The 19764-nt window shown below is 48.5% G+C and overlaps 2 protein-coding genes across 5 annotated transcripts in view; one reads left to right on the forward strand and one right to left on the reverse strand.

Moving 5' to 3' along the window:
• Positions 1-5045: 5045 nt before the first annotated feature.
• Positions 5046-7712, reverse strand: UBL5 (ubiquitin like 5). 3 transcript variants are annotated; one of them, XM_032251866.1, is made up of 5 exons: positions 7602-7712; positions 7194-7260; positions 6606-6689; positions 6407-6444; positions 5046-5199 (listed from the first exon to the last, which is right to left on the reverse strand). In XM_032251866.1, the coding sequence occupies exons 2-5, from the start codon at positions 7247-7249 to the stop codon at positions 5156-5158; spliced, it is 222 nt and encodes a 73-aa protein (XP_032107757.1). In that variant the 5' UTR covers positions 7250-7260; positions 7602-7712; the 3' UTR covers positions 5046-5155. The 3 variants fall into 3 exon arrangements, with proteins under 3 accessions (XP_032107757.1, XP_032107759.1, XP_032107758.1); XM_032251868.1 differs by having other exon boundaries at positions 5047-5199; positions 7194-7310; positions 7602-7690; XM_032251867.1 differs by having other exon boundaries at positions 5047-5199; positions 7521-7690.
• A 6593-nt stretch (positions 7713-14305) lies between these two features.
• FBXL12 (F-box and leucine rich repeat protein 12) overlaps positions 14306-19764 on the forward strand; it is a 12285-nt gene continuing 6826 nt past the window's right edge. The window contains exons 1-2 of one of the 2 annotated variants that reach the window (XM_032251863.1): positions 14306-14785; positions 14912-14984. Coding sequence is in view for 1 of the 2 variants with exons in the window: in XM_032251862.1 (XP_032107753.1) it covers positions 14726-14811; positions 14912-14984 (159 nt within the window). In the remaining variant the exon portion in view is untranslated. Of the gene's footprint in view, positions 14812-14911; positions 14985-19764 lie in introns of both variants that reach the window. The other variant, XM_032251862.1, reaches the window with a different exon arrangement.

Below are 19764 nucleotides of genomic sequence, written 5' to 3' on the forward strand. Positions count from 1 at the left end.
GTCCGGATTGGCTTTCTGGCCCTCTATTGGGTAGAAGAGAGACTGGGCGGACCCTCCCACGTTATCGCCGAGCCCCGCCCCCGGTCAGCCTCAGCCCGGCCCTGCCCACTCGCTCTCCCCAGCTCCTGAGTGGTTCGAAACGAAGCAGGCCCGCCCTTCTCAACGCCCTTTGGCGAGCGCCAAAAAACTCCCGACCCCTTCTTGGCGCGTCTCGCCTCAGAGCCCACTCAGGCGGAATATAACTTACGGATTGGCTAATGCAGCTGCAACTCCCGCCTTTCTGAGCTGTTCCCGGAGCTCCCCAAGCCCCCAGCCCTCCCTTGTTGGCAGCGTCTGGCTGGTGCAGAGGTAACGGCGGCCGAGGAGGTACTTGGGCGGGGCGGTGCTGCCTCTGCTGTTGCCATAGCAATGCAGTTGTCTTGGAGATGAGCACCTAAGTGCCCGAAGCTTAAATTTGGCTCCTCCATCCTCCCTCTTCCCACCTGTTTCTCCCAGATGTCCAAAGCTAACCCAGCCCCTTTTATATTTTGCAGGGCTAACCTTTTCCCTATGCTCTGGACCCAAACGCCTTCCACGTCCTTTAAAACTTGTTTACTTCCCTTATTCCCTCGCAGTCTGGCTCCTTCCTCCATCCTAGGTGACCGGTGGGTGCAGACATTGACATTCATATAAGAACACGGAGGAGGTGCAGGTGGGAAGAGATGAGCTCAGTTTTAGCCAACTTAAAATAGAGTCTGCAGAGCCTGTGGGACACAGAGGAGGTATTTGGGGACCCAGGGTTGGGGAACTATGGGTAGATATGGGATTTGAAGACACTGACAGTGAAGAGTTCAATTACAGTTCACCTAGCATAGACCCTTATGTGACTGTTAAACAGAATGAGGTTCAGTGAAGTGAACTCATAGGGAAACCTGCCCACAACAAATGAGACGAAGGATGCAGAAGAAGGCTAAGAGAAGTGTGGAGCCAGACTTGCATTTAAAGCCTGGCACTGCCACTTGCTATGTGACCTTGAACCGATTACTTAACGTTACTCTGTACTTTGGTTTCCCAATCTGCAAAGTGGAGATAAGCAATAATACATACTTCTGTTTAATGTGAAGATTAAATTAATCCACATAAAGCACTCAAGCCAGACTTGGTGGCTCACTTCTATAATCCCAACACTTTGAGAGGCTGAGGCAGGAGGTTCACTTGAGCCTAAGTTTGAGACCAGCCTTGGCAACAGAGCAAGACCTTGTCTCCACAAAAAAAAAAAAAAAAAAAATTAAATTAGCTGGGTGTGGCAGGGGTCAGTGGCTCACACCTGTAATCCCAGCACCTTGGGAGGTGGGCGGATCACTTTAAGTCAGGAGTTTGAGACCAGCCTGGCCAACATGGTGAAACTCTGTGTCTACTAAAAATACAAACATTAGCTGGGCGTTGTGGTGGGAGCCTATAATCCCAGCTATTCGGGAGGCTGAGACAGGAGAATTGCTTAAACCAGGAGGCAGAGGTTGCAGTGAGCCCAGATTGCACCACTGTACTCCAGCCTGGGTGATAAGAGTGAAACTCTTATCTCAAAAAAAAAAAAAAAATTAAGTTTTCTTAATAGTGGTTCATGCCTGTAATCCCAGCACTTTGGGAGGCTGAGGCAGGGGGATCACCTGAGGTTGGGAGTTTTGAGACCAGCCTGACCAACATGGAGAAACCTCGTCTCTACTTAAAATACAAAATTAGCTGGGCGTGGTGGCACATGCCTGTAATCCCAGCTACTCGGGAGGCTGAGGCAGGAGAATTGCTTGAACCCGGGAGACGGAGGTTGCAGTGAGCCAGTGCCGCTGCAATAAAAGCTAGGCAACAAGAGTGAAACTCTGTCCCCTCCCACCACCACCCCCTCCCCCCCCCCGGCAAAAAAAAGTAAGTTTTAATAGAACATTTTGAGTTTTTTACAAGCTTGTATTAGCATAATAATATAGAAACTTTTTAAAAAAGATAATTTTAGACATGGGGGAGTTGCAAAAGCAGTAGGGTTTTCAGGTACCCTTCACCCAGCCTTCCCTAATATTGGCAACTAAATAATAGAACAAAGTTCTCAATCAGTAGCAATTTTGTTTCCCAAGGGACTTTTGGCAACATCTTGATATATTTTTGGTTGTTACAACAAACTCATACAGTTTCAAGCAGGAGATGCTACTGGCTACTGGCATCTAGTATTAGATGCCAAGGATGCTGCTAACATCCTTCAAGGCACAGCCCCCACAAAAAGAATTATCCATTGCAAGGGCTGGGAGTGGTGGCTCACACCTGTAATCCAGGGCTTTAGGAGGCCAAGGCAGGAGGATCACTTGAGCCCAGAGTTTGAGACCAGCCTTGGCAACATGGCAAGACCCCATTTCTACAAAAATTCAGTAGGTGTGGTGGCCGGTGCCTGTAATCCCAACTACTTGGGAGGCTGAGGTGGGACGATCTCTTGAGTCTAGGAGTTAAGAGTCTGCAATTAGCTGTGATCTTGCCACTGCACTCCAGCCTGGACTACAGAGCGAGAATCTGTCTAAAAAAAAAAAAAAAAAAAATCCAACCCAAAGTATCAACAATGCCAAAGCTCAGAAACCTTGCCATAAAATATAAAATAAGTATAGACACTGAGAAACCAATATCAGGGTAGGCACAGTGGCTCACACCTGTAATCCAGGCACTTTGGGAGGCCAAGGTGGGTGGATCACGAGGTCGGGAGTTCAGGACCAGCCTGGCCAAGATGGTGAAACCTCATCTCTAATAAAAAAAATACAAAAATTAGCTGGGTGCGGTGGCAGGCACCTGGTCTCTACAACACAAAAATTGGCTGGGTACAGTGGCAGGTGCCTGTAATCCCAGCTGCTTGGGAGCGGCAGAGGTTGCAGTGAGCCGAGACTGCACCACTGCATTCCAGCCTGGGTGACAGAGTGAGACTCCATTTAAAAAACTAAATAAACAAATAATAAATAATAAATAAATAAAACAGGACAGGAGCAAGGTTGACACAAAGAACTGTTGCCAGGGGAACAGAGGAGGTACAATTGGTCTCATCTACCACACTTAAAGGAAGAATACAGTGAATAACATGTGCCAGGCATCCTGCTATTCTAATTGCATGATCTCATTGAGATATGGGTGCCATGGTAGTGCTCCTTTTTAGAGGAGGAAGCTGAGGGTGTCAGGGCCTGAATCCCACTGCTAAGGATCAATCAAAATTCAAATTTATATGGTCTGACTCTTCAGGCTGGGCTCATGTAGCCACACTTACAGTGCCATACTGCCTCACTGTCTACTATGACCTTATTTTTGTCTTGCTGGCTCATGCCTATAATCTCAGTACTTTAGGAGGGCAAGGCTAGAGGATCGTCTGAGGCCAGGAGTTCAAGACCATCCTGGGCAACATAGGGAGACCCTGTCTCTACAAAAAAAAATTTTTTTTTTGAGACGGAGTTTTGCTCTTGTTACCCAGGCTGGAGTGCAATGGCGCGATCTTGGCTCACCGCAACCTCCGTCTCCTGGGTTCAGGCAATTCTCCTGCCTCAGCCTCTTGAGTAGCTGGGATTACAGGCACACGCCACCATGCCCAGCTAATTTTTTGTATTTTTAGTAGAGACGGGGTTTCACCATGTTGACCAGGATGGTCTCGATCTCTTGACCTCGTGATCCACCCGCCTCGGCCTCCCAAAGTGCTGGGATTACAGGCTTGAGCCACCGCGCCCAGCCCTCTACAAAAAAATTTTAAAATGCCAAGTGAGATGGCTCACACCTGTAATCCCAGCACTTTGGGAGGCCAAGTTGGTTATATGACTTGAGGTCAGGAGTTTGAGACCAGCCTGGCCAACATGATGAAACCCCATCTCTACCGGGCGCGGTGGCTCACACCTGCAATCCCAATAATTTGGGAGGCAGAGGTGGGCGGATCACCTGAGGTCAGGAGTTCAAGACCAGCCTGACCAACATGGAGAAACCCCATCTCTACTAAAAATATAAAATTAGCCGGGCATGATGGCTCCCAGCTACTTGGGAGGCTGAGGCAGGAGAATCGCTTGAACCCTGGAGGCAGAGGTTGTGGTGAGCTGAGATCATACCACTGCACTCCAGCCTGGGCGACAGAACAAGACTGTCTCAAAAAAAAATTAAAAATTAGCAGGCGTGGCCAGGCATGGTAGCTCATGCCTATAATCCCAGCATTTTGGGAGGCTAAAGCAGGTAGATCATGAGGTCAGGAAGTGGAGACCATCCTGGCCACCATGGTAAAACCCCGTCTCTACTAAAAATACAAAAGTTAGCTGTGTGTGGTGGTGTGAGCCTGTAGTCCCAGCTACTCAGGAGGCTGAAACAGGAGAATCACTTGAACCCAGGAGGCGGAGGTTGCAGTGAGCCAAGATCATGTCACTGCACTCCAGCGTGGACAACAGAGGAAGACTACGTCTCAAAAGAAAAAAAAAAAAAAAAAAAAAGAAAAAAAAAATTAGCAGGCTCCCAGCTACTTGGGAGGATGATTCAGGAGGATTGTGTGAGTCCAGTTCAGGGCTGCAGTGAGCTATGATCGAGCCACTGCATTCCATCCTCGGTGACAGAGTAAGACCCTGTCTCAAAACAAAACAAAAAAAAAAGGTGCCAGGAACTGTGGATGCTTAAACATGCTCTCAGCTCATCTACACTTCCTAACAGTATGCCAATGAAAGCAGACATGCCTAGGGTCATTCAGCTGTTTGGTGGCAGAGTTGACATTCCACACATGGTCTGTGTGATTTCAGAATCTGTATTCCTAACAATTATATCTATTGTCATTACCTGGAGGCTTTTTGATCTATTAGGGTAACTATAATCCTAGGGCCTGTTGACCTTCACACACCCACAGCAAACCCCAGAGCTCTCTTTGGGCTCCCACAGACTCCCGGCCTGCTGATCTACTCTGCCATCATCGATCCAGTTGATTTGGAACCCTTATTTTAGCAGATGCACATTGATGATACAGAGATGACCAAACAGCGACCGATCTACCCATCACTAGACAGCTCTCATGCAAAGAAACAACAACAAAGCAACATCTAAGTCTTTATTAAGGTGAGTTTTTACAAACAAGCATCTATCCCAGTGTGGGGGATGAGGATGGGAGAGGAGGGTGGGGCAGCAGGAAGATGAGAATTCTCATCTATTGATAATAAAGCTCCAGGTTCATCCCATCGTGGATTTCATCTGAAGGAAAGGTGTTAAGGAGTCGTGACTCTGTGTTCCATCCCCACCCCTTTCATTCATTCACAGCTGGGTCAGGGTGGCCTAAGGTCTCAGCCCTGGGCTAAAAAAGCCCATTTTGGACTGGGCCATTTTTATTTGGAGAGAACTGAAACTTTACAAAAAAATTTCTGGGCCGGGCGTGGTAGTTCACGCCTGTAATCCAAGCACTTTGGAGGCCAAGGTGGGCGGATTACCTGAGGTCGGGAGTTGAAGACCAGCCTGACTAACATGGTGAAACCCCATCTTTTAAAAAAAAAAATAAATAAATTTTTTCTATTAAAAAAAAAAAATTCTGGTTGGGCACTGTGGCTCATACCTGTAATTCCAGCACTTTGGGATGCCAAGGCATGGATCACTTGACATCAGGAGTTTGAGACCAGTCTGGCCAACACGGTGAAACCCCATCTCTACAAAAAATACAAAAAATTAGCTGGGCATGGTGGCAGGCACCTGTAGTACCAGCTACTCGGGAGGCTGAGACAAGAGAATTGCTTGAACCCAGGAAGTAGAGGCTGCAGTGAGCCAAGACTGCGCCATTGCACTCCAGCCTGGGCAACAAGAGCAAAGCTCTTTCTCAAAAAAAAAAAAAAAAAAAAAAAGTTTCTGTTCCTTCTAGGCCAGGCCCAATAGCTCATACCTACAATCCCAGCAATTTTGGAGGCCAAAGGAGGAGGATCACTTGAGGACAAACATGGTGGAACCCCATCTCTACTACAAATACAAATACTAGTAGGGAGCGGTGGCACATGCCTGTAATCCCAGCTTCGTGGGGGGATGAGGCAGAATTGCTTGAACCCAGAAGGTAGAGTTTGCAGTGAGCCAAGATCTCACCACTGCACTCCAGCCTGGGCAACAGAGCGAGACTGTCTTAAAACACTAAAATAAAATAAGGTTCTGTACCTTCTGCACAATAGATATGCCTGAGTCTATGATATGTCCAGCACTCAGTTGGAGCTCAAAAATAAGTATTTTGAAGTCAAACTATTTCACCAGTCAACCACCCTCTTCCCCAACCAAATGATTACCTAGCTCCCATTTTCTAAGTGCTCACCATGTGCCACATACTAAGTTAAACAATATGCATAATCTCATGCAGACGTTAGTTTTGAAGAAAGATAACCGAGGCTGGGTATGTAGATGATGCCTCAAAAAGTCACACAAAGGATACAGTCCCCCAGAGACACGTGGTCCTTAAAAATCGTGTACCTAAGGAAAAGAAACCTTTAAGAGATAAGGCCAAAGAGGCTCTTCAGCCTGGAGGCAGACCGAGGGTAGCCGAGTGTAAGTAAAGAGCTGCCTGCAGCGCTCCCACAACCAAAACCTTCAGGCCTCGACGGTCCACCCCGTGGCTCTACCACTGCACTCACCACTTCTTCAGGACAATCTTGTTCCAACGGGTGCCAGTTTGGGCTGCAATCAGCTTCTTAAGGTCCCCAATGGTATCATCCGTGCTGGGCGCAGAGGAGTTAAGGCAAATGGGAGCGGTGGAACAAGGAAGGGGGCATTCTGGGGCTGAATACTATCTGCCAGAACCCCATCCCCCCTTCTCCCCCTTTTTTGTTTCTTTTTTTTTGAGACAGAGTCTCCCTCTGTCGCCAGATTGGAATGCAGTGGCACGATCTCGGCTCACTGCAAACTCCGCCTCCCGGGTTCAAGCAATTTTCCTGTCTCAGCCTCCCAAGTAGCTGGGACTACAGGCGTCCGCCAACACGCCCAGCTAATTTTTGTATTTTTAGTAGAGACGGGGTTTCACCATGTTGGCCAGGCTGATCTCTATCTCTTAACCCCGTTATCAGCCCGCGTCGGCCTACCGAAGTGCTGGGATTACAGGGGTGAACCACCGCGCCCGGCCTCTCCCGGGTTTAACTAAAACCCTCCGACAACACAGATTGGGTTGCCCGCCTCACGTCAAGCACCCCTGCGGGTACCACTGCCTCTCGGTTGTCAGTGGATACTTGCATTTAACGCGGACCTTCTTCCCCAGACGGTCGTTGCAAACAACCTCGATCATCCTAGCTGGAGCTACACAGGAGCGCGGGAGTGGGAGGCAGCAGAGTCAGAGTTTCAGGGATCTCCCAGGCCAAGAAGCACCAGCTTACAAGTCTCCCAATCCCAGGCCCTAAAAATCCCTATTACTGAGCCTTCCATTCTGTCCCCAATCCCCCGGACTCGAATACTCCCAGGCCCCAAATCCCGCGTCCCAAGACCGCGAACCCCAGGCAGCCGCGCCTTCGCTCCTTCTCGCCGCCAGAAGGCCCGGCCACAAAACTCCATGGCCTCACCTGCCACTGACCCCAGACCCTTGGTGGCGGGGTCGCAACAGCTTTCCCCGACTCTGGGCCTCTCCGCTTGACCCCCCTCACCTCGAATCGCCTCGAACCTGCCGACGCCACTAGCACCTAGTCCGAGCGTTGAGCCCCGGCCGCAGTTAACGCTGGAAACCGGAAGCGGAAGTAAAAGCGCGGAGCCGGAAGCCCCGCCCCTGGCCAGGGGGTGTGGTCAACACTGGGTCGAGCTTTTCCGTGTTTGCTGTAGGTAGTGTGCTCGCGGTTGCTAGGTACGGTTTCGGTGTCCCAAGCACGGCTTGGCAGGGGGACGCCTGTGGTAGGCGCACGGGGTAGAACCAGGGGCTTCGGCGGATGTGGGGACGGGGAAGGGGTGTGGAGCGAGAGCCAGAGGTCGGTGCCGGCTCCCAGCTCGTTTGAAGCCATTGTTCATTGCTAGGAGATTCGGTCGCATGGTGAGGACGCCAGAGGGTCCCGGGGTTCGGGGTGAGCTCCTCCTGATCCTGAGCCCGAAGCCTCTTGCTGCAGCTACGAGGAGCGAGGGCAGAGGGTGGGAGATGCGAGTCCTGCAGTTATCCCTTCTGACCCCTTGGGTTCATTCGGGGCTGGGCCTCGTGAGGATTTTGCTCACCTCTGCCCTTTGGCCATCGCGTCCCTCGGGGATGTGTACTCCAGTCAGTAGGCGAAGCCTGATCCTGGACTAGACTCCACGCTGCCCAACAGCTGCTGTTACGTCCTGGTGCCTCACAGTTCCAGGCTCTTGGCGTCCTGAACAAGATTTGGACGAGACACACAGAGATAGCAAAGCAGCAACCTTAGTAAGCACAGTATTCCAGTCGAAGTGGGAGAGCAGACTGACCTCTGCAAGATGAGATCACCCCCAGCTTGGTGTAGCTTGGTTCTTTTTATGTGTTTTTTTTTTCCTTCTCTTCCCTAGGCTGCATAATCTCTAGCCAGTGTCTACCTTTTTGATTGATAGATGTGTTGCTTAGTTACTTTGGCCTCTGTGCGCTTGAGGGCCGCCTCCTTGCGTTAATTTTAAGTTCTTCTTGCGTGTTATACCCTCCATATGCATGAGCGCTAATGAGCTGATTATCATCCTTATGTTAAGGGTAATTTTTGTCTTTAATGCACTTACCTATCCCTGAAGAGCTGCCCCTTACTGCTTTGGTCTGGATTTTGCCGACCGTGGGATCCTTGCTCAGTTTTGTTTTTTTTTTTTGAGACGGAGTTTCACTCATGTTACCCGGGCTGGAGTGCAATGGCGCGATCTCGGCTCACCGCAACCTCCGCCTTCTGGGTTCAGGCAATTCTCCTGCCTCAGCCTCCTGAGTAGCTGGGATTACAGGCACGCGCCACCATGCCCAGCTAATTTTTTGTATTTTTTAGTAGAGACGGGGTTTCACTATGTTGACCAGGATGGTCTCGATCTCTTGACCTGGTGATCCACCCGCCTCGGCCTCCCAAAGTGCTGGGATTACAGGCTTGAGCCACCGCGCCCGGCCCCTTGCTGTTTTTTATTTTCCTTTGTTTTGGCTGCTCTGCTTCTGCCTTTTATCTTCCTTCTTGCTCACCAGCCCCTTCACCTTGCTTCTGCTCTCTACTTATTTTGCCCTTTATCCAGCTTTTAATTCCCTTTGCTATTCTTCTGCCTTATTTTCCCTATTCTCGTGCCTCACTACCAGTCACCAACCTTAAATACCCGCGAGGAAGCTGGAAACTTTGCACAATTACACAATCTCCTGCATCTATATCTTCAGGGAGCACTTTGTACCAGATTCTGGGTTCGTGAGGGCCGGTGGGGCAAAGACACTCGTCCCTCAATTCAGTCAAACAATTCATAAGCCAAAAAGTATCTGAAACAGGTCTCAGTAAATTGAGAGGTTTATGTAGACAAGGTTAAGGACATGCCTGGAAAAAAGGAACACAAAACCCCAGGAACAATCTTCGATCCATGCTTTTTTCCAAATATGATTTTGAGGGCTTCAGTATTTAAAGGAGAAAAGAGGGCTGGAGGGGAAAGAGGGAGAGTATAGTCACAGTACTGAATCCACATGAAGAATAGTCCGTTCTGTATTCAGCTGGCACTCAGTAAATCCGCACTTTCCATAACATAAAGTAACCATACAGTAGCTACCTGTGGCGATATCTGGCCTTTAAAAAAATTTTTTTTTTTTGAGACGGAGTCTCACTCTGTCACCCAGGCTCAAGTGCCGTGGCGCTATCTCAGCTCACAGCAACCTCTGCCTCCTGGGTTCAAGAGATTTTCCTGCCTCAACCTCCTGAGTAGCTGGGATTACAGGTGCTCGCCACACGCCTGATTAATTTGTGTGTGTGTGTTTGACAGAGTTTTGCTGTCACCCAGGCTGGAGTACATTGGCAGGTTCTTGTCTCACTGAAACCTCCGCTTCCTGGGTTCAAGCGATTCTTCTGCCTCAGCCTCTCTGAGTAGCTGGAATTACAGGCATGCACTACGACACCCAGCTAATTTTTGTATTTTTAGTAGAAATGGGGTTTCACCATATTGGCCAGGCTGGTTTCAAACTCCTGACCTTGTGAGCCGCCCTCCTTGGCCTCCCAAAGTGCTGGGATTACAGGTGTGAGCCACCACCCCCAGCTTAATTTTTATATTTTTTTTAGTAGAGACAAGGTTTCACCATGTTGGCCAGGCTGATCTCCAACTCCTGACCTCAGATGTTGTACCCATCTCAGCCTCCCCAAGTGTTGGGATTACAGGAGTGAGCCACTGCACCCAGCCAAAAAAATTTTTTTGACAGAGTCTCGCTCTTGCCCAGAATGTGCAGTGGCGTGATATAAGTTCACTGCAACCTCCACCTCCCAGGTTCAAGGGGTTCTCCTGCCTCAGCCTCCTAAGTAGCTGGGATTACAGGCACATGCCACCACACCTAGGTAATTTTTGTATTTTTAGTAGAGATGGGGTTTTAACATGTTGTCCAGGCTGGTCTCAAACTCCTGACCTCAAGTGATTCTCCTGACTCAACCTTCCAATGTGCTGGGATTACAGGCATGAGCCACCCTCACCTATTATTTGCTTTTGAATGGCAGGATCCAGAAACTAAAATCTTTTAGTATTGTTGAAGTATACTGCTACAGTGGTTTAAGAATTCTCCAACCCTCCCCCCTCTTCCCTCACCCCACTCCGGCCAGGCGCAGTGGCTCACGCCTTTAATCCTAGCACTTTGGGAGGCTAAGGCAGGTAGATCACCTGAAGTCAGGAATTCAAGACCAGCTTGGCCAACATGGTGAAACCCTGTCTCTAGTAAAAATACAAAAAAAAAAAAAAAAGCCACACATAGTGGCATGTACCCATAAGTCCAGCTACTTGGGAGGCTGAGGTGTAAGAATCTCTTGAACCCAGGAGGTGGAGGTTACAGTGAGCTGAGATCCCACCCCTGCACTCCAACCTGGGTGACAGAGTGTGACTCTGGCCTCAAAAAAACAAAACCCTAGGTCATCGCACCCCTCTGCTCCAGGAGGTAGAGAACTGGGTTTTTAGCCTCTGGATACCTTCTGGAATTAAATCTCTCTACTTATTAAAGTTAGGGCTACCTGTATTACTAGTTATTCTTGGAATCTACCTTGGGGTTAAGCTAAACAATTTGTAACAAGTGCCCTTAATCCTGCCTCCCCCTAGAAAAGGGACCTAAACATTACACACTCCATCATGTCAATCTTTTTCATTCCACAATTCCCAGTCAATGCCTCCATCGAGCAGGAAGTAACCAGACTGGAGTCAGCACCCCATTTTCCCTAGAAATGGAATGAAAAATCGACAGTGAGGAAATCTGTAATTGAAAATGTTAGTTGGGGCCGGGCGCGGTGGCTCAAGCCTGTAATCCCAGCACTTTGGGAGGCCGAGGCGGGTGGATCACGAGGTCAAGAGATCAAGACCATCCTGGTCAACATGGTGAAACCCCGTCTCTACTAAAAATACAAAAAATTAGCTGGGCATGGTGGCGTGTGCCTGTAATCCCAGCGACTCAGGAGGCTGAGGCAGGAGAATTGCCTGAACCCAGGAGACGGAGGTTGCGGTGAGCCGAGATCGCGCCATTGCACTCCAGCCTGGGTAGCAAGAGCGAAACTCCGTCTCAAAAAAAAAAAAAAAAAAAAAGAAAATGTTAGTCCATGTTGAGAAACAATCACTCTCTTCTGTTTTTCTTTTCTTTTCTTTCTTTTTTTTGGGTGGAGTTTTGCTCTTGTTGCCCAGGCTGGAGTGCAATGGTGCGATCTCGGCTCACTGCAACCTCTGCCCCCTGGGTTCAAGCAATTCTCATGCCTCAGCCATCCCAGTAGCTGGGATTACAGGTATGTGCTACCATGCCCAGCAAATTTTGTATTTTTGGTAGAGATGAGATTTCTCCATGTTGGTCAGGCTGGTCTCAAAGTCCCAACCTCAGGTGATCTGCCAGCCTCGACCTCCCAAAATATTTTTTGTATTTTAGTAGAGACAAGGTTTTACTGTGTTGCCCAGGCTGGTCTCAAACTCCTGAGCTCAGGTAATCCTCCTGCCTCAGCCTCCCAAAGTGCCAGGGTTACAGGCATGAGCCACTGTGCCCAACCTCTCTTCTGTTTTTTTATGCTAAGCTCTCATAATGCTTAACCTGTGTACTTTGCTTAAGAATTCCAGAAACTGGCCTTGAAAATCTAAATATAGGCTGGGCATGGTGGCTCACACCTGTAATTCTGGCACTTTGGGAGGCTGAGGCAGGATGATTACCTGAGCTCAGGAGTTTGAGACCAGCCTGGGCAACACAGTGAAACCTCATCTCTACTAAAATACAAAAAATTAGCTGAGTGTGGTGGTGTGTGCTTGTAGTCCCAACTACTTGGGAGGCTGAGGCAGGAGAATTGCTTGAACCCAGGAGGCAGAGTTTGCAATGAGCCCAGATCACGCCACTGCACTCCTGCCTGGGCAACAGAGCGAGACTCCATCTCCAAAAAAAAAAAAAAAAACCAACAGCAACAAAAAAGATCTAAATATAGGACCAAGGTTGTAGAACGTCCCATCCCAGGGAAAGATTCCACATTCCTGTTTTGGTCAAGCTGACACCCACCAGACAAGCAGGTGGCCCATTACTTAAAATAGTAATGGAAACCAGACATGCTGACCTGTGCATCTAAACTCCATGTCCTGACCCCCTAGCCACAGCTGTAAGCTCGGTAGAATACTCCTTTTCTTTCCTGTCTGTCTGGATGATTGTTGGGGCACTCTGTAAGTTTCCCTAATAAATGCTTTGGACTGATTGCTCTGATAATTAGTGTTTCCTTGAAATTCTCACTGGCCCCATCTTGGGATGATTTGAGTTCTTTTGTGGGAACCCCCCTGCCTCTGCTTTTGGGGAGACTCTAGCCAGGATGAAACAGATTGGAAGGTCAAAAGTGAGCTAAGGGGGCTGATGTGCCTGAGGAAGTTTAGAAGCAGCATATCTTTGCATTCTCTTAGAAATACTGGGTCACAGCCAGGCACAGTGACTCACACTTGTAATCCCAGCACTTTGGGAGACCAAGTCGGGCGGATCACTTGAGATCAAGAGTTCGAGACCAGCCTGGCCAATTGGTGAAACCTCATCTCTATTAAAAATACAAAAATTAGCTGGGCATGGTGGTGGGTGTCTGTAATGCCAGCTATTTGGGAGGCGGAAGCAGGAGAATTGCCTGAACCTGGGAGGCAGAGGTTGCAGTGAACTGAGGTCGCACCACTGCACTCCAGCCTGCGTAACATAGTGAGACTTCATTTAAAAACAAAGAAATATTGGGTCACACAAGCATTTACTATACTTACCACTGTCTGGCAGGATTACTGAGAGTCTCATTCGAGTCAGTATCTTACTCTGTCACAGGCTGGAGTGCAGTGGCATGATCATAGCTCACTGCAGCCTCCAACTTCTGGACTCGAGATCTTCCTGCCTTAGCCTTCCAAGTAGCTAGGACTTCAGGCATGCACCACCACGCGTGGCTGATTTTTTTACTTTTAGGAGAGGCACGGCCTCACTATGTTGCCCAGGCTGGCCTCAAACTCCTGGCCTCAAGTGATCCCTCCAAAGTGCTGGAATTACAGGCATGAGCCACCACACCCGGCCTTATTTTCCCTCTTAGTGGTGTTTTTCCAGATTTCCGACATTGAACATATGTTACTTTTGTAATCAGCGGGGGTGGACAAGGATATGTTCTTTTTTTAAAAGAGGTTCTGGCCGGGCGCGGTGGCTCAAGCCTGTAATCCCAGCACTTTGGGAGGCCGAGGTGGGTGGATCACGAGGTCAAGAGATCGAGACCATCCTGGCCAACATGGTGAAACCCCGTCTCTACTAAAAATACAAAAAATTAGCTGGGCATGGTGGTGCGTGCCTGTAATCCCAGCTACTCAGGAGGCTGAGGCAGGAGAATTGCCTGAACCTAGGAGGCGGAGGTTGCGGTGAGCCGAGATCGCGCCATTGCACTCCAGCCTGGGTAACAAGAGCAAAACTCCGTCTCAAAAAAAAAAAAAAAAAAGTTCTAATTTCTCAGTGCTTGATTCAAAGTTCGCCCGAGCACAGGGTCTTGGTGCTGAGCTGTGGGGTGAGGAGTTAGGAAAGGGTTGAGGAGTGCTGCTGAAAGAGGAAAATGGGGCCTCGCACCCTCCAGCCACGTCTTCCGGATTTGGTCATTTTTCTCTGGCCCCGCCCTCGGGCCTCGCCCCACTCCAGCCACACCTTCCAGGCTGGGTTCTCATCTCTAGTCCCGCCCCTGGGCCTCGCCCGCCCCAGCCACGCCTTCCGGGCTTGGTTCTCGTCTCAAACCCAGCCTCCATCCTTCCACCACCCCAGCCACGCCTTCCGAACTTAGTCCTAGTCTCTAGCTCCGCCCCAGAGCTTTGCCTCACTCCAGGCCCGCCTTCCAGACTTGGTCTTAGTTCCCAATTCGGGCCAAATCACGCCTCGGCCACGTCCCCCAGGCCTCTCACTGCCTCAGCCACGCTTTCCAGGCTGGGTTCTGGTCCCCATTCGCAGCTGGAGCCGGTCCGCATTCGCGAATGCGGCTGGTCCTGCCCTGGGACCCAAACACTTCCCAGCGAGAGGAAAGTCAAATTTCTCAGAGGGTTACGGGGAGGTCGCGGCCGCCGCCTTGTCAACCTCACCTCGGTGCCCTCAGGAGGACCCCTTGGGTCTCCTTAACCGGAAGCGGAAGTGCGCGTTGGCGGGATCATGGCGACTTTGGTCGAACTGCCGGACTCGGTCCTGCTCGAAATCTTCTCTTACCTCCCGGTACGGGACCGGATTCGCATCTCCAGGTGCTGGGGGGAAGGGCCGGGCGGAGGGTGGACCTGGCACCTGGAGATGTGGATGTGGCCCGGGGCTGGGGTCGTTCTAACCATGGGTCCCCTCCTGCAGGGTCTGTCACCGCTGGAAGAGGCTGGTGGACGACCGGTGGCTGTGGCGACATGTTGACCTGACGCTCTACACGGTACGCGGGGCTGGCCTGTCGGGCCTGGGCCGCAGTTGCGGTGCCCGGACCCTGAAGACCACCTCTCCCACCCTAGGACAGTGTATCGGGGCCCAGGTTGGGGATTTAGAGTCAGACGGTCCGGGGCCCATCCCAGCATCATCTCTAACCTCCTCCTCTTCGACCTCAGGGCCTCAATTTCTGCATCCCTGCAATGGGGATAATATTGTGGGACTTCACTGAGATCATGCAGGGAAAGGGCTTAGAACAGTCTGGCACATATTTATCATTCGATAAATGCTAATTAATTACTATGTTATCAAGTGGGGTTTTTTGGGGGCTTTTGTTGTTGTTGTTGTTGTTGTTTCTGAGATGGAATCTCACTCCGTCGCCCAGGCTGGAGTGCAGTGGCGCGATCTCGGCTCACCGCAACCTCCGCCTCCTGGGTTCAAAGCAATTCTCCTGCCTCAGCCTCGGGAGTAGCTGGGACTACAGGCGCGCGCCTCCACCGCCAGGTTAATTTTTGTATTTTTTGTATAGACGGGGTTTCACCATATTGGCCAAGCTGGTCTCAAACTCCTGACCTCGTGACCTGCCCGCCTTGGCCTCCCAAAGTGCTGGGATTACAGGCGTGAGGCACCGCACCCTGCCAAATTTTTGTTTTGTATTGTTTTTGAGACAGGGTCTCGCTCTGCTGCGCAAGCTCGAGGGCAGTGGTGCGATTGCATCCTCGACCTCCCAAGCTCAAGCGATCCTCTGGTGTCAGCCTCCCGAGTAGCTGGGACCATAGGCACTAACCACTACACCCGCTAATTTTTTTATATTTTGTGGAGACATAGTCTCACTATGTTGCCCAGTCTGGTCTCGAACTCCTGGGCTCAAGTAATCCTCCCAACTTAGCCTCCCAAAGTGCTCAGATTACAGGCATGAGCCACTGCAACTGGCCCAAAACATTGATAGATATATTTGTTGCCCTTTCTGAAATCGTCTTCATAGATAACTGCTATTGTAAAGTGGATTTGCACCTTTCCTTTTACCTTCATATGTGTGTGTCCGTAAACAATTACAGTATTATTGATGTGTTTCTAAACTTCGAGAATGCTGTTCTACTCTTTAGATAGTATTCTACTATTTAGACTATTTTCCTGTATATATCCATCTGTAACTCCCTTTCATACAACATTGTTTTTGAGGTTCTTTTCTTAAGGAGAGTCTTGCTATGTTATCTAGGATGATCTCGGACTCCTGGTCTCAAGTTGTTCCCCTACAGTCTCCTAAAGAGCTGGGATTATAGGTATGAGCCACAGAACCTGGCCTGATATTACGAAACTTAAAGAGTATTCTCAGTTGTTGGTTTTGTGAGGAAAAGTTGATTTATACGTTGGTTTTGTATGCATTTAAAATTTTATCAACTTTAACTGCTACCCTTGTGAGTTACCCGTGGCCACTATGTTAGTCAATTTCTCTAACCTACACAAGTCTAAATTTGGCCAGGAAGATTTGATTCCTCTGTCAAAAGTAGCCCATAACATTTATGCTCTGCAGTTTATGTTTTTCTAATTTATTTTTTTGAGATGGGATCTCACGCTGTCACCCAGGCTGTGGGGTATAGTGGCAAAATCATAGCTCACTGCAGCCTCAGTCTCCTGGGCTCATGTGATCTTTCTGCCTCAGCCTCCTGAAAAGATTCATTAGAACATGTTTCTTTCTCTCTTAGTTCATAATATGGTTTGACTGTGTCCCCACCCAAATCTCAACTTGAATTGTATCTCCCAGAATTCCCACATGTTGTGGGAGGGACCCAGAGGGAAGTAATTGAATCATGAGGGCCTGTCTTTCTCGTGCTATGTAGGGTCCAGCCCTACAGGGTTCTGTGAGCCCCTCCCTGCTGGTGCGGAGGTGAGAAATTGTAGAAATAAAAGACACAACACACAGAGATAGAGAAAAGAGAGTTTGGGCCCTGTGGTCCACTCCCACCCAAAGGGCAGAGTCTGGCAGTAGCCCCGAATGCCTGGACGCTCTCACTTTTATTGAGTTGCAAATCTGTGGGCAGGGTAGGTAGGGCGCAGGTAGGGCGTGGCCTTGGTGGTCTACAACTGGGGGCAGGGTGAATAGGGCATGGCAGTGATAGGGTCAAGTACATCACATATCTTACAGGTAGGGGCTCAAGACTTTCAGGTAGCCAAGATGAGGTAAGGAGCATAATGCATCAGCACTTTTCCATACTTGTTAAGAAAGAACAGGCCGGGGGCAGTGGCTCATGCTTGTAATCCCAACACTTTGGGAGGCCGAGGCAGGTGGATCACAAAGTCAGGAGATCGAGACCATCCTGGCCAACATGGTGAAACCCCCTCTCTACTAAAATGCAAAAAAATTAGCCAGGCGTGGTGGCACGCACCTGTAATCTCAGCTACTGAGGAGGCTGAGTCAGGGGAATTGCTTGAACCTGGGATGCAGGGGTTGCAGTGAGCCAAGGTTGTGCCACTGCACTCCAGCCTGGGCAACAGAACAAGACTTTGTCTCAAAAAAATAAATAAATAAAGACAGTAAGGTTTATATTACTTTTACTGATTATTTCTTCTAAGAAAAAAAGGAACCAGAAGCGGAACATGAGAGTGGACATGGAACCACTGAAGCACAGCATCATATAGAGACAGTTAAGCCCCCAGATGTCTGCGGGCCTACCTGACAGCATAAGGCCCACCACAGGAGCTATTTTGGACGTCTTCTTCCCTAGCTGACTAAACTGCAGGCACTTTCCCAGCACTGGCACTGCCACTCAGCCAAGGCACCCTCCAGCAGCCCTTAGGCAGGCATGACAGAGGGCTTAAAGCGTCTTGCCTTAGAGTCATTCATTTCACAATGTCGCCCCAGGTTCACACTTCTGACCTGGGAGGCATTAGTAAAAGAATTAAGATTACCTATGAATAACTAAGATCACCTATGAATAACTAATAACTACCACGGTTATATCTCTGGTTACTTTCTTCTTCATTATTGATATCCAAACAGGCTGAGGCCCTTGGCTCCTGCCATGGCACTTATGGGATCTCGCCCCTTCGATGCTATTCTTGTGATAGTAAGTTTCACAAGATCTGATGGGTTTATCAGAGGTTTTGCTTTTGTTTCTTTCTCATTTTCTCTTGCCGCCACCATGTAAGAAGTGCCTTTCACCTCCTGCCATGATTTTGAGATTGCCCCAGCCATGTGGAACTGTAAGTCCACTTAAAGACCTCTTTTTCTTCCCAGTCTCAGGTATGTCTTTATCAGCAGTGTGATAACAGATTAATACAGTAAATTGGTACCAGTAGAGTGGGGTATTGCTGAAAAGATACCCAAAAATGTGGAATCAACTTTGGAACTGGGTAACAGTCAGAGGTTGAAACATTTTGGAGGGCTCAGAAGAAGACAGAAAAATGTGGGAACGTTTAGAACTTCCTAGAGACTTCTTGAATGGCTTTGCCCAAAATGCTGATAGCAATATGGATGAAAATGTCCAGGCTAAGGTGGTCTCAGATGAAGACAACAACTTGTTGGGAACTGGAGTAAAGGTGACCCTTGTTATGTTTTAGCAAAGAGACTGATGGCATTTTGCCTCGACCCTAGAGATTTGTGAAACTTTTAACTTCAGAAAGATGATTTAGGGTATCTGGTGGAAGAAATTTCTTTTTTTTTTTTTTTTTTTTGAGACAGTCTCACTCAGCCACCCAGGCTAGAATGCAGTGATGTGATCTCGGCTCACTGCAACCACTGTCTCCCTGGTTCAAGCGATTCTCCTGTCTCAGGCTCCTGAGTAGCTGGGATTACAGGTACCTGCCATCATACCTGGCTATTTTTTGTATTTTAGTAGACACAGGGTTTCACCATGTTGGCCAGCCTGGTCTTGAACTTCTGACTTCAGGTGATCCGACTGCCTCAGCCTCCCAAAGTGCTGGGATTACAGGCATGGGTCACTGCGCCTGGCCTCTGGTGGAAGAAATTTCTAAGCAGCAAAGCATTCAAGAAGTGACTTGGGTACTGTTAAAGGCATTCAGTTTTAAAAGGGAAACAGAGCAGAAATGTTGGGGGAAGCAGTAATGGGGGAAGAGTTTACAGTGTGCCTACATAAACTGGTTATAAGTACAGCTAGTGCTCGACTTACGACCACAATAGGTTCTGACGGACCGGTCGTAACACGATTTGGTCGTAAGTTGAGTAGGCTATATGTACAGTACTGTGAAATGATGTTATAAAAATCTTTAAGTCATATTTTATCATAATTTTCTTTCATTATTGTTATATATCATAATTTTCTTTGTTCATTTTATGCCATTTGTATCATCTCTACACCATTTTGTTTCTTATTTTTACATTCGTCAGGTTTAAGTAAAACACTGCATTACCAGTACAACTGGTTTAATATTTGCAAAACATACAAAATTACAAAATACAGGTGCATACAAAAATACAAAATACAGGTGTAAAAAATACCATAGGAAACATTTTCCCAATTGCAATACATATCAAAATATATAAACATGTTCGAAACATTTTATTGGCCGTTTTTGAATTTGATCTTCCATCCAAATATATAGCAATTTCTCCATTTCGTGGATGGGCTCGCTTCGTTGCTTTGTTATAACTGTTGATCGCATGGGTGCAGAACCTTTCACAGCTTCACGAATTCTTTATCTTTCAAAATCGTCGACACAGTCAATGTGATAACTTCATATCACGTGCAATCACATTCACTTTCTTTCCTCCTTCGTACTGCTTAATTACCTTCATTTTCTTTTCTTTTTTTTTTTTTTTTTTTTTTTGG

This window comes from Sapajus apella, unplaced genomic scaffold (assembly GCF_009761245.1).
Source record: "Sapajus apella isolate SASKATOON/1434 unplaced genomic scaffold, GSC_monkey_1.0 scaffold77, whole genome shotgun sequence".
Classification (NCBI taxonomy): Eukaryota; Metazoa; Chordata; class Mammalia; order Primates; family Cebidae; genus Sapajus; species Sapajus apella.

Coding starts and splice junctions, on each gene's coding strand:
- UBL5 (XM_032251866.1), bottom strand. CDS start 7,249: ATGATCGAGGTTGTTTGCAACGACCGTCTGGGGAAGAAGGTCCGCGTT. Junction 6,445..6,605: donor AAGATTGTCCTGAAGAAGTG/GTGAGTGCAGTG, acceptor TCTTTTCCTTAG/GTACACGATTTTTAAGGACC. Junction 5,200..6,406: donor CCACGTGTCTCTGGGGGACT/GTATCCTTTGTG, acceptor CCTTTCCTTCAG/ATGAAATCCACGATGGGATG.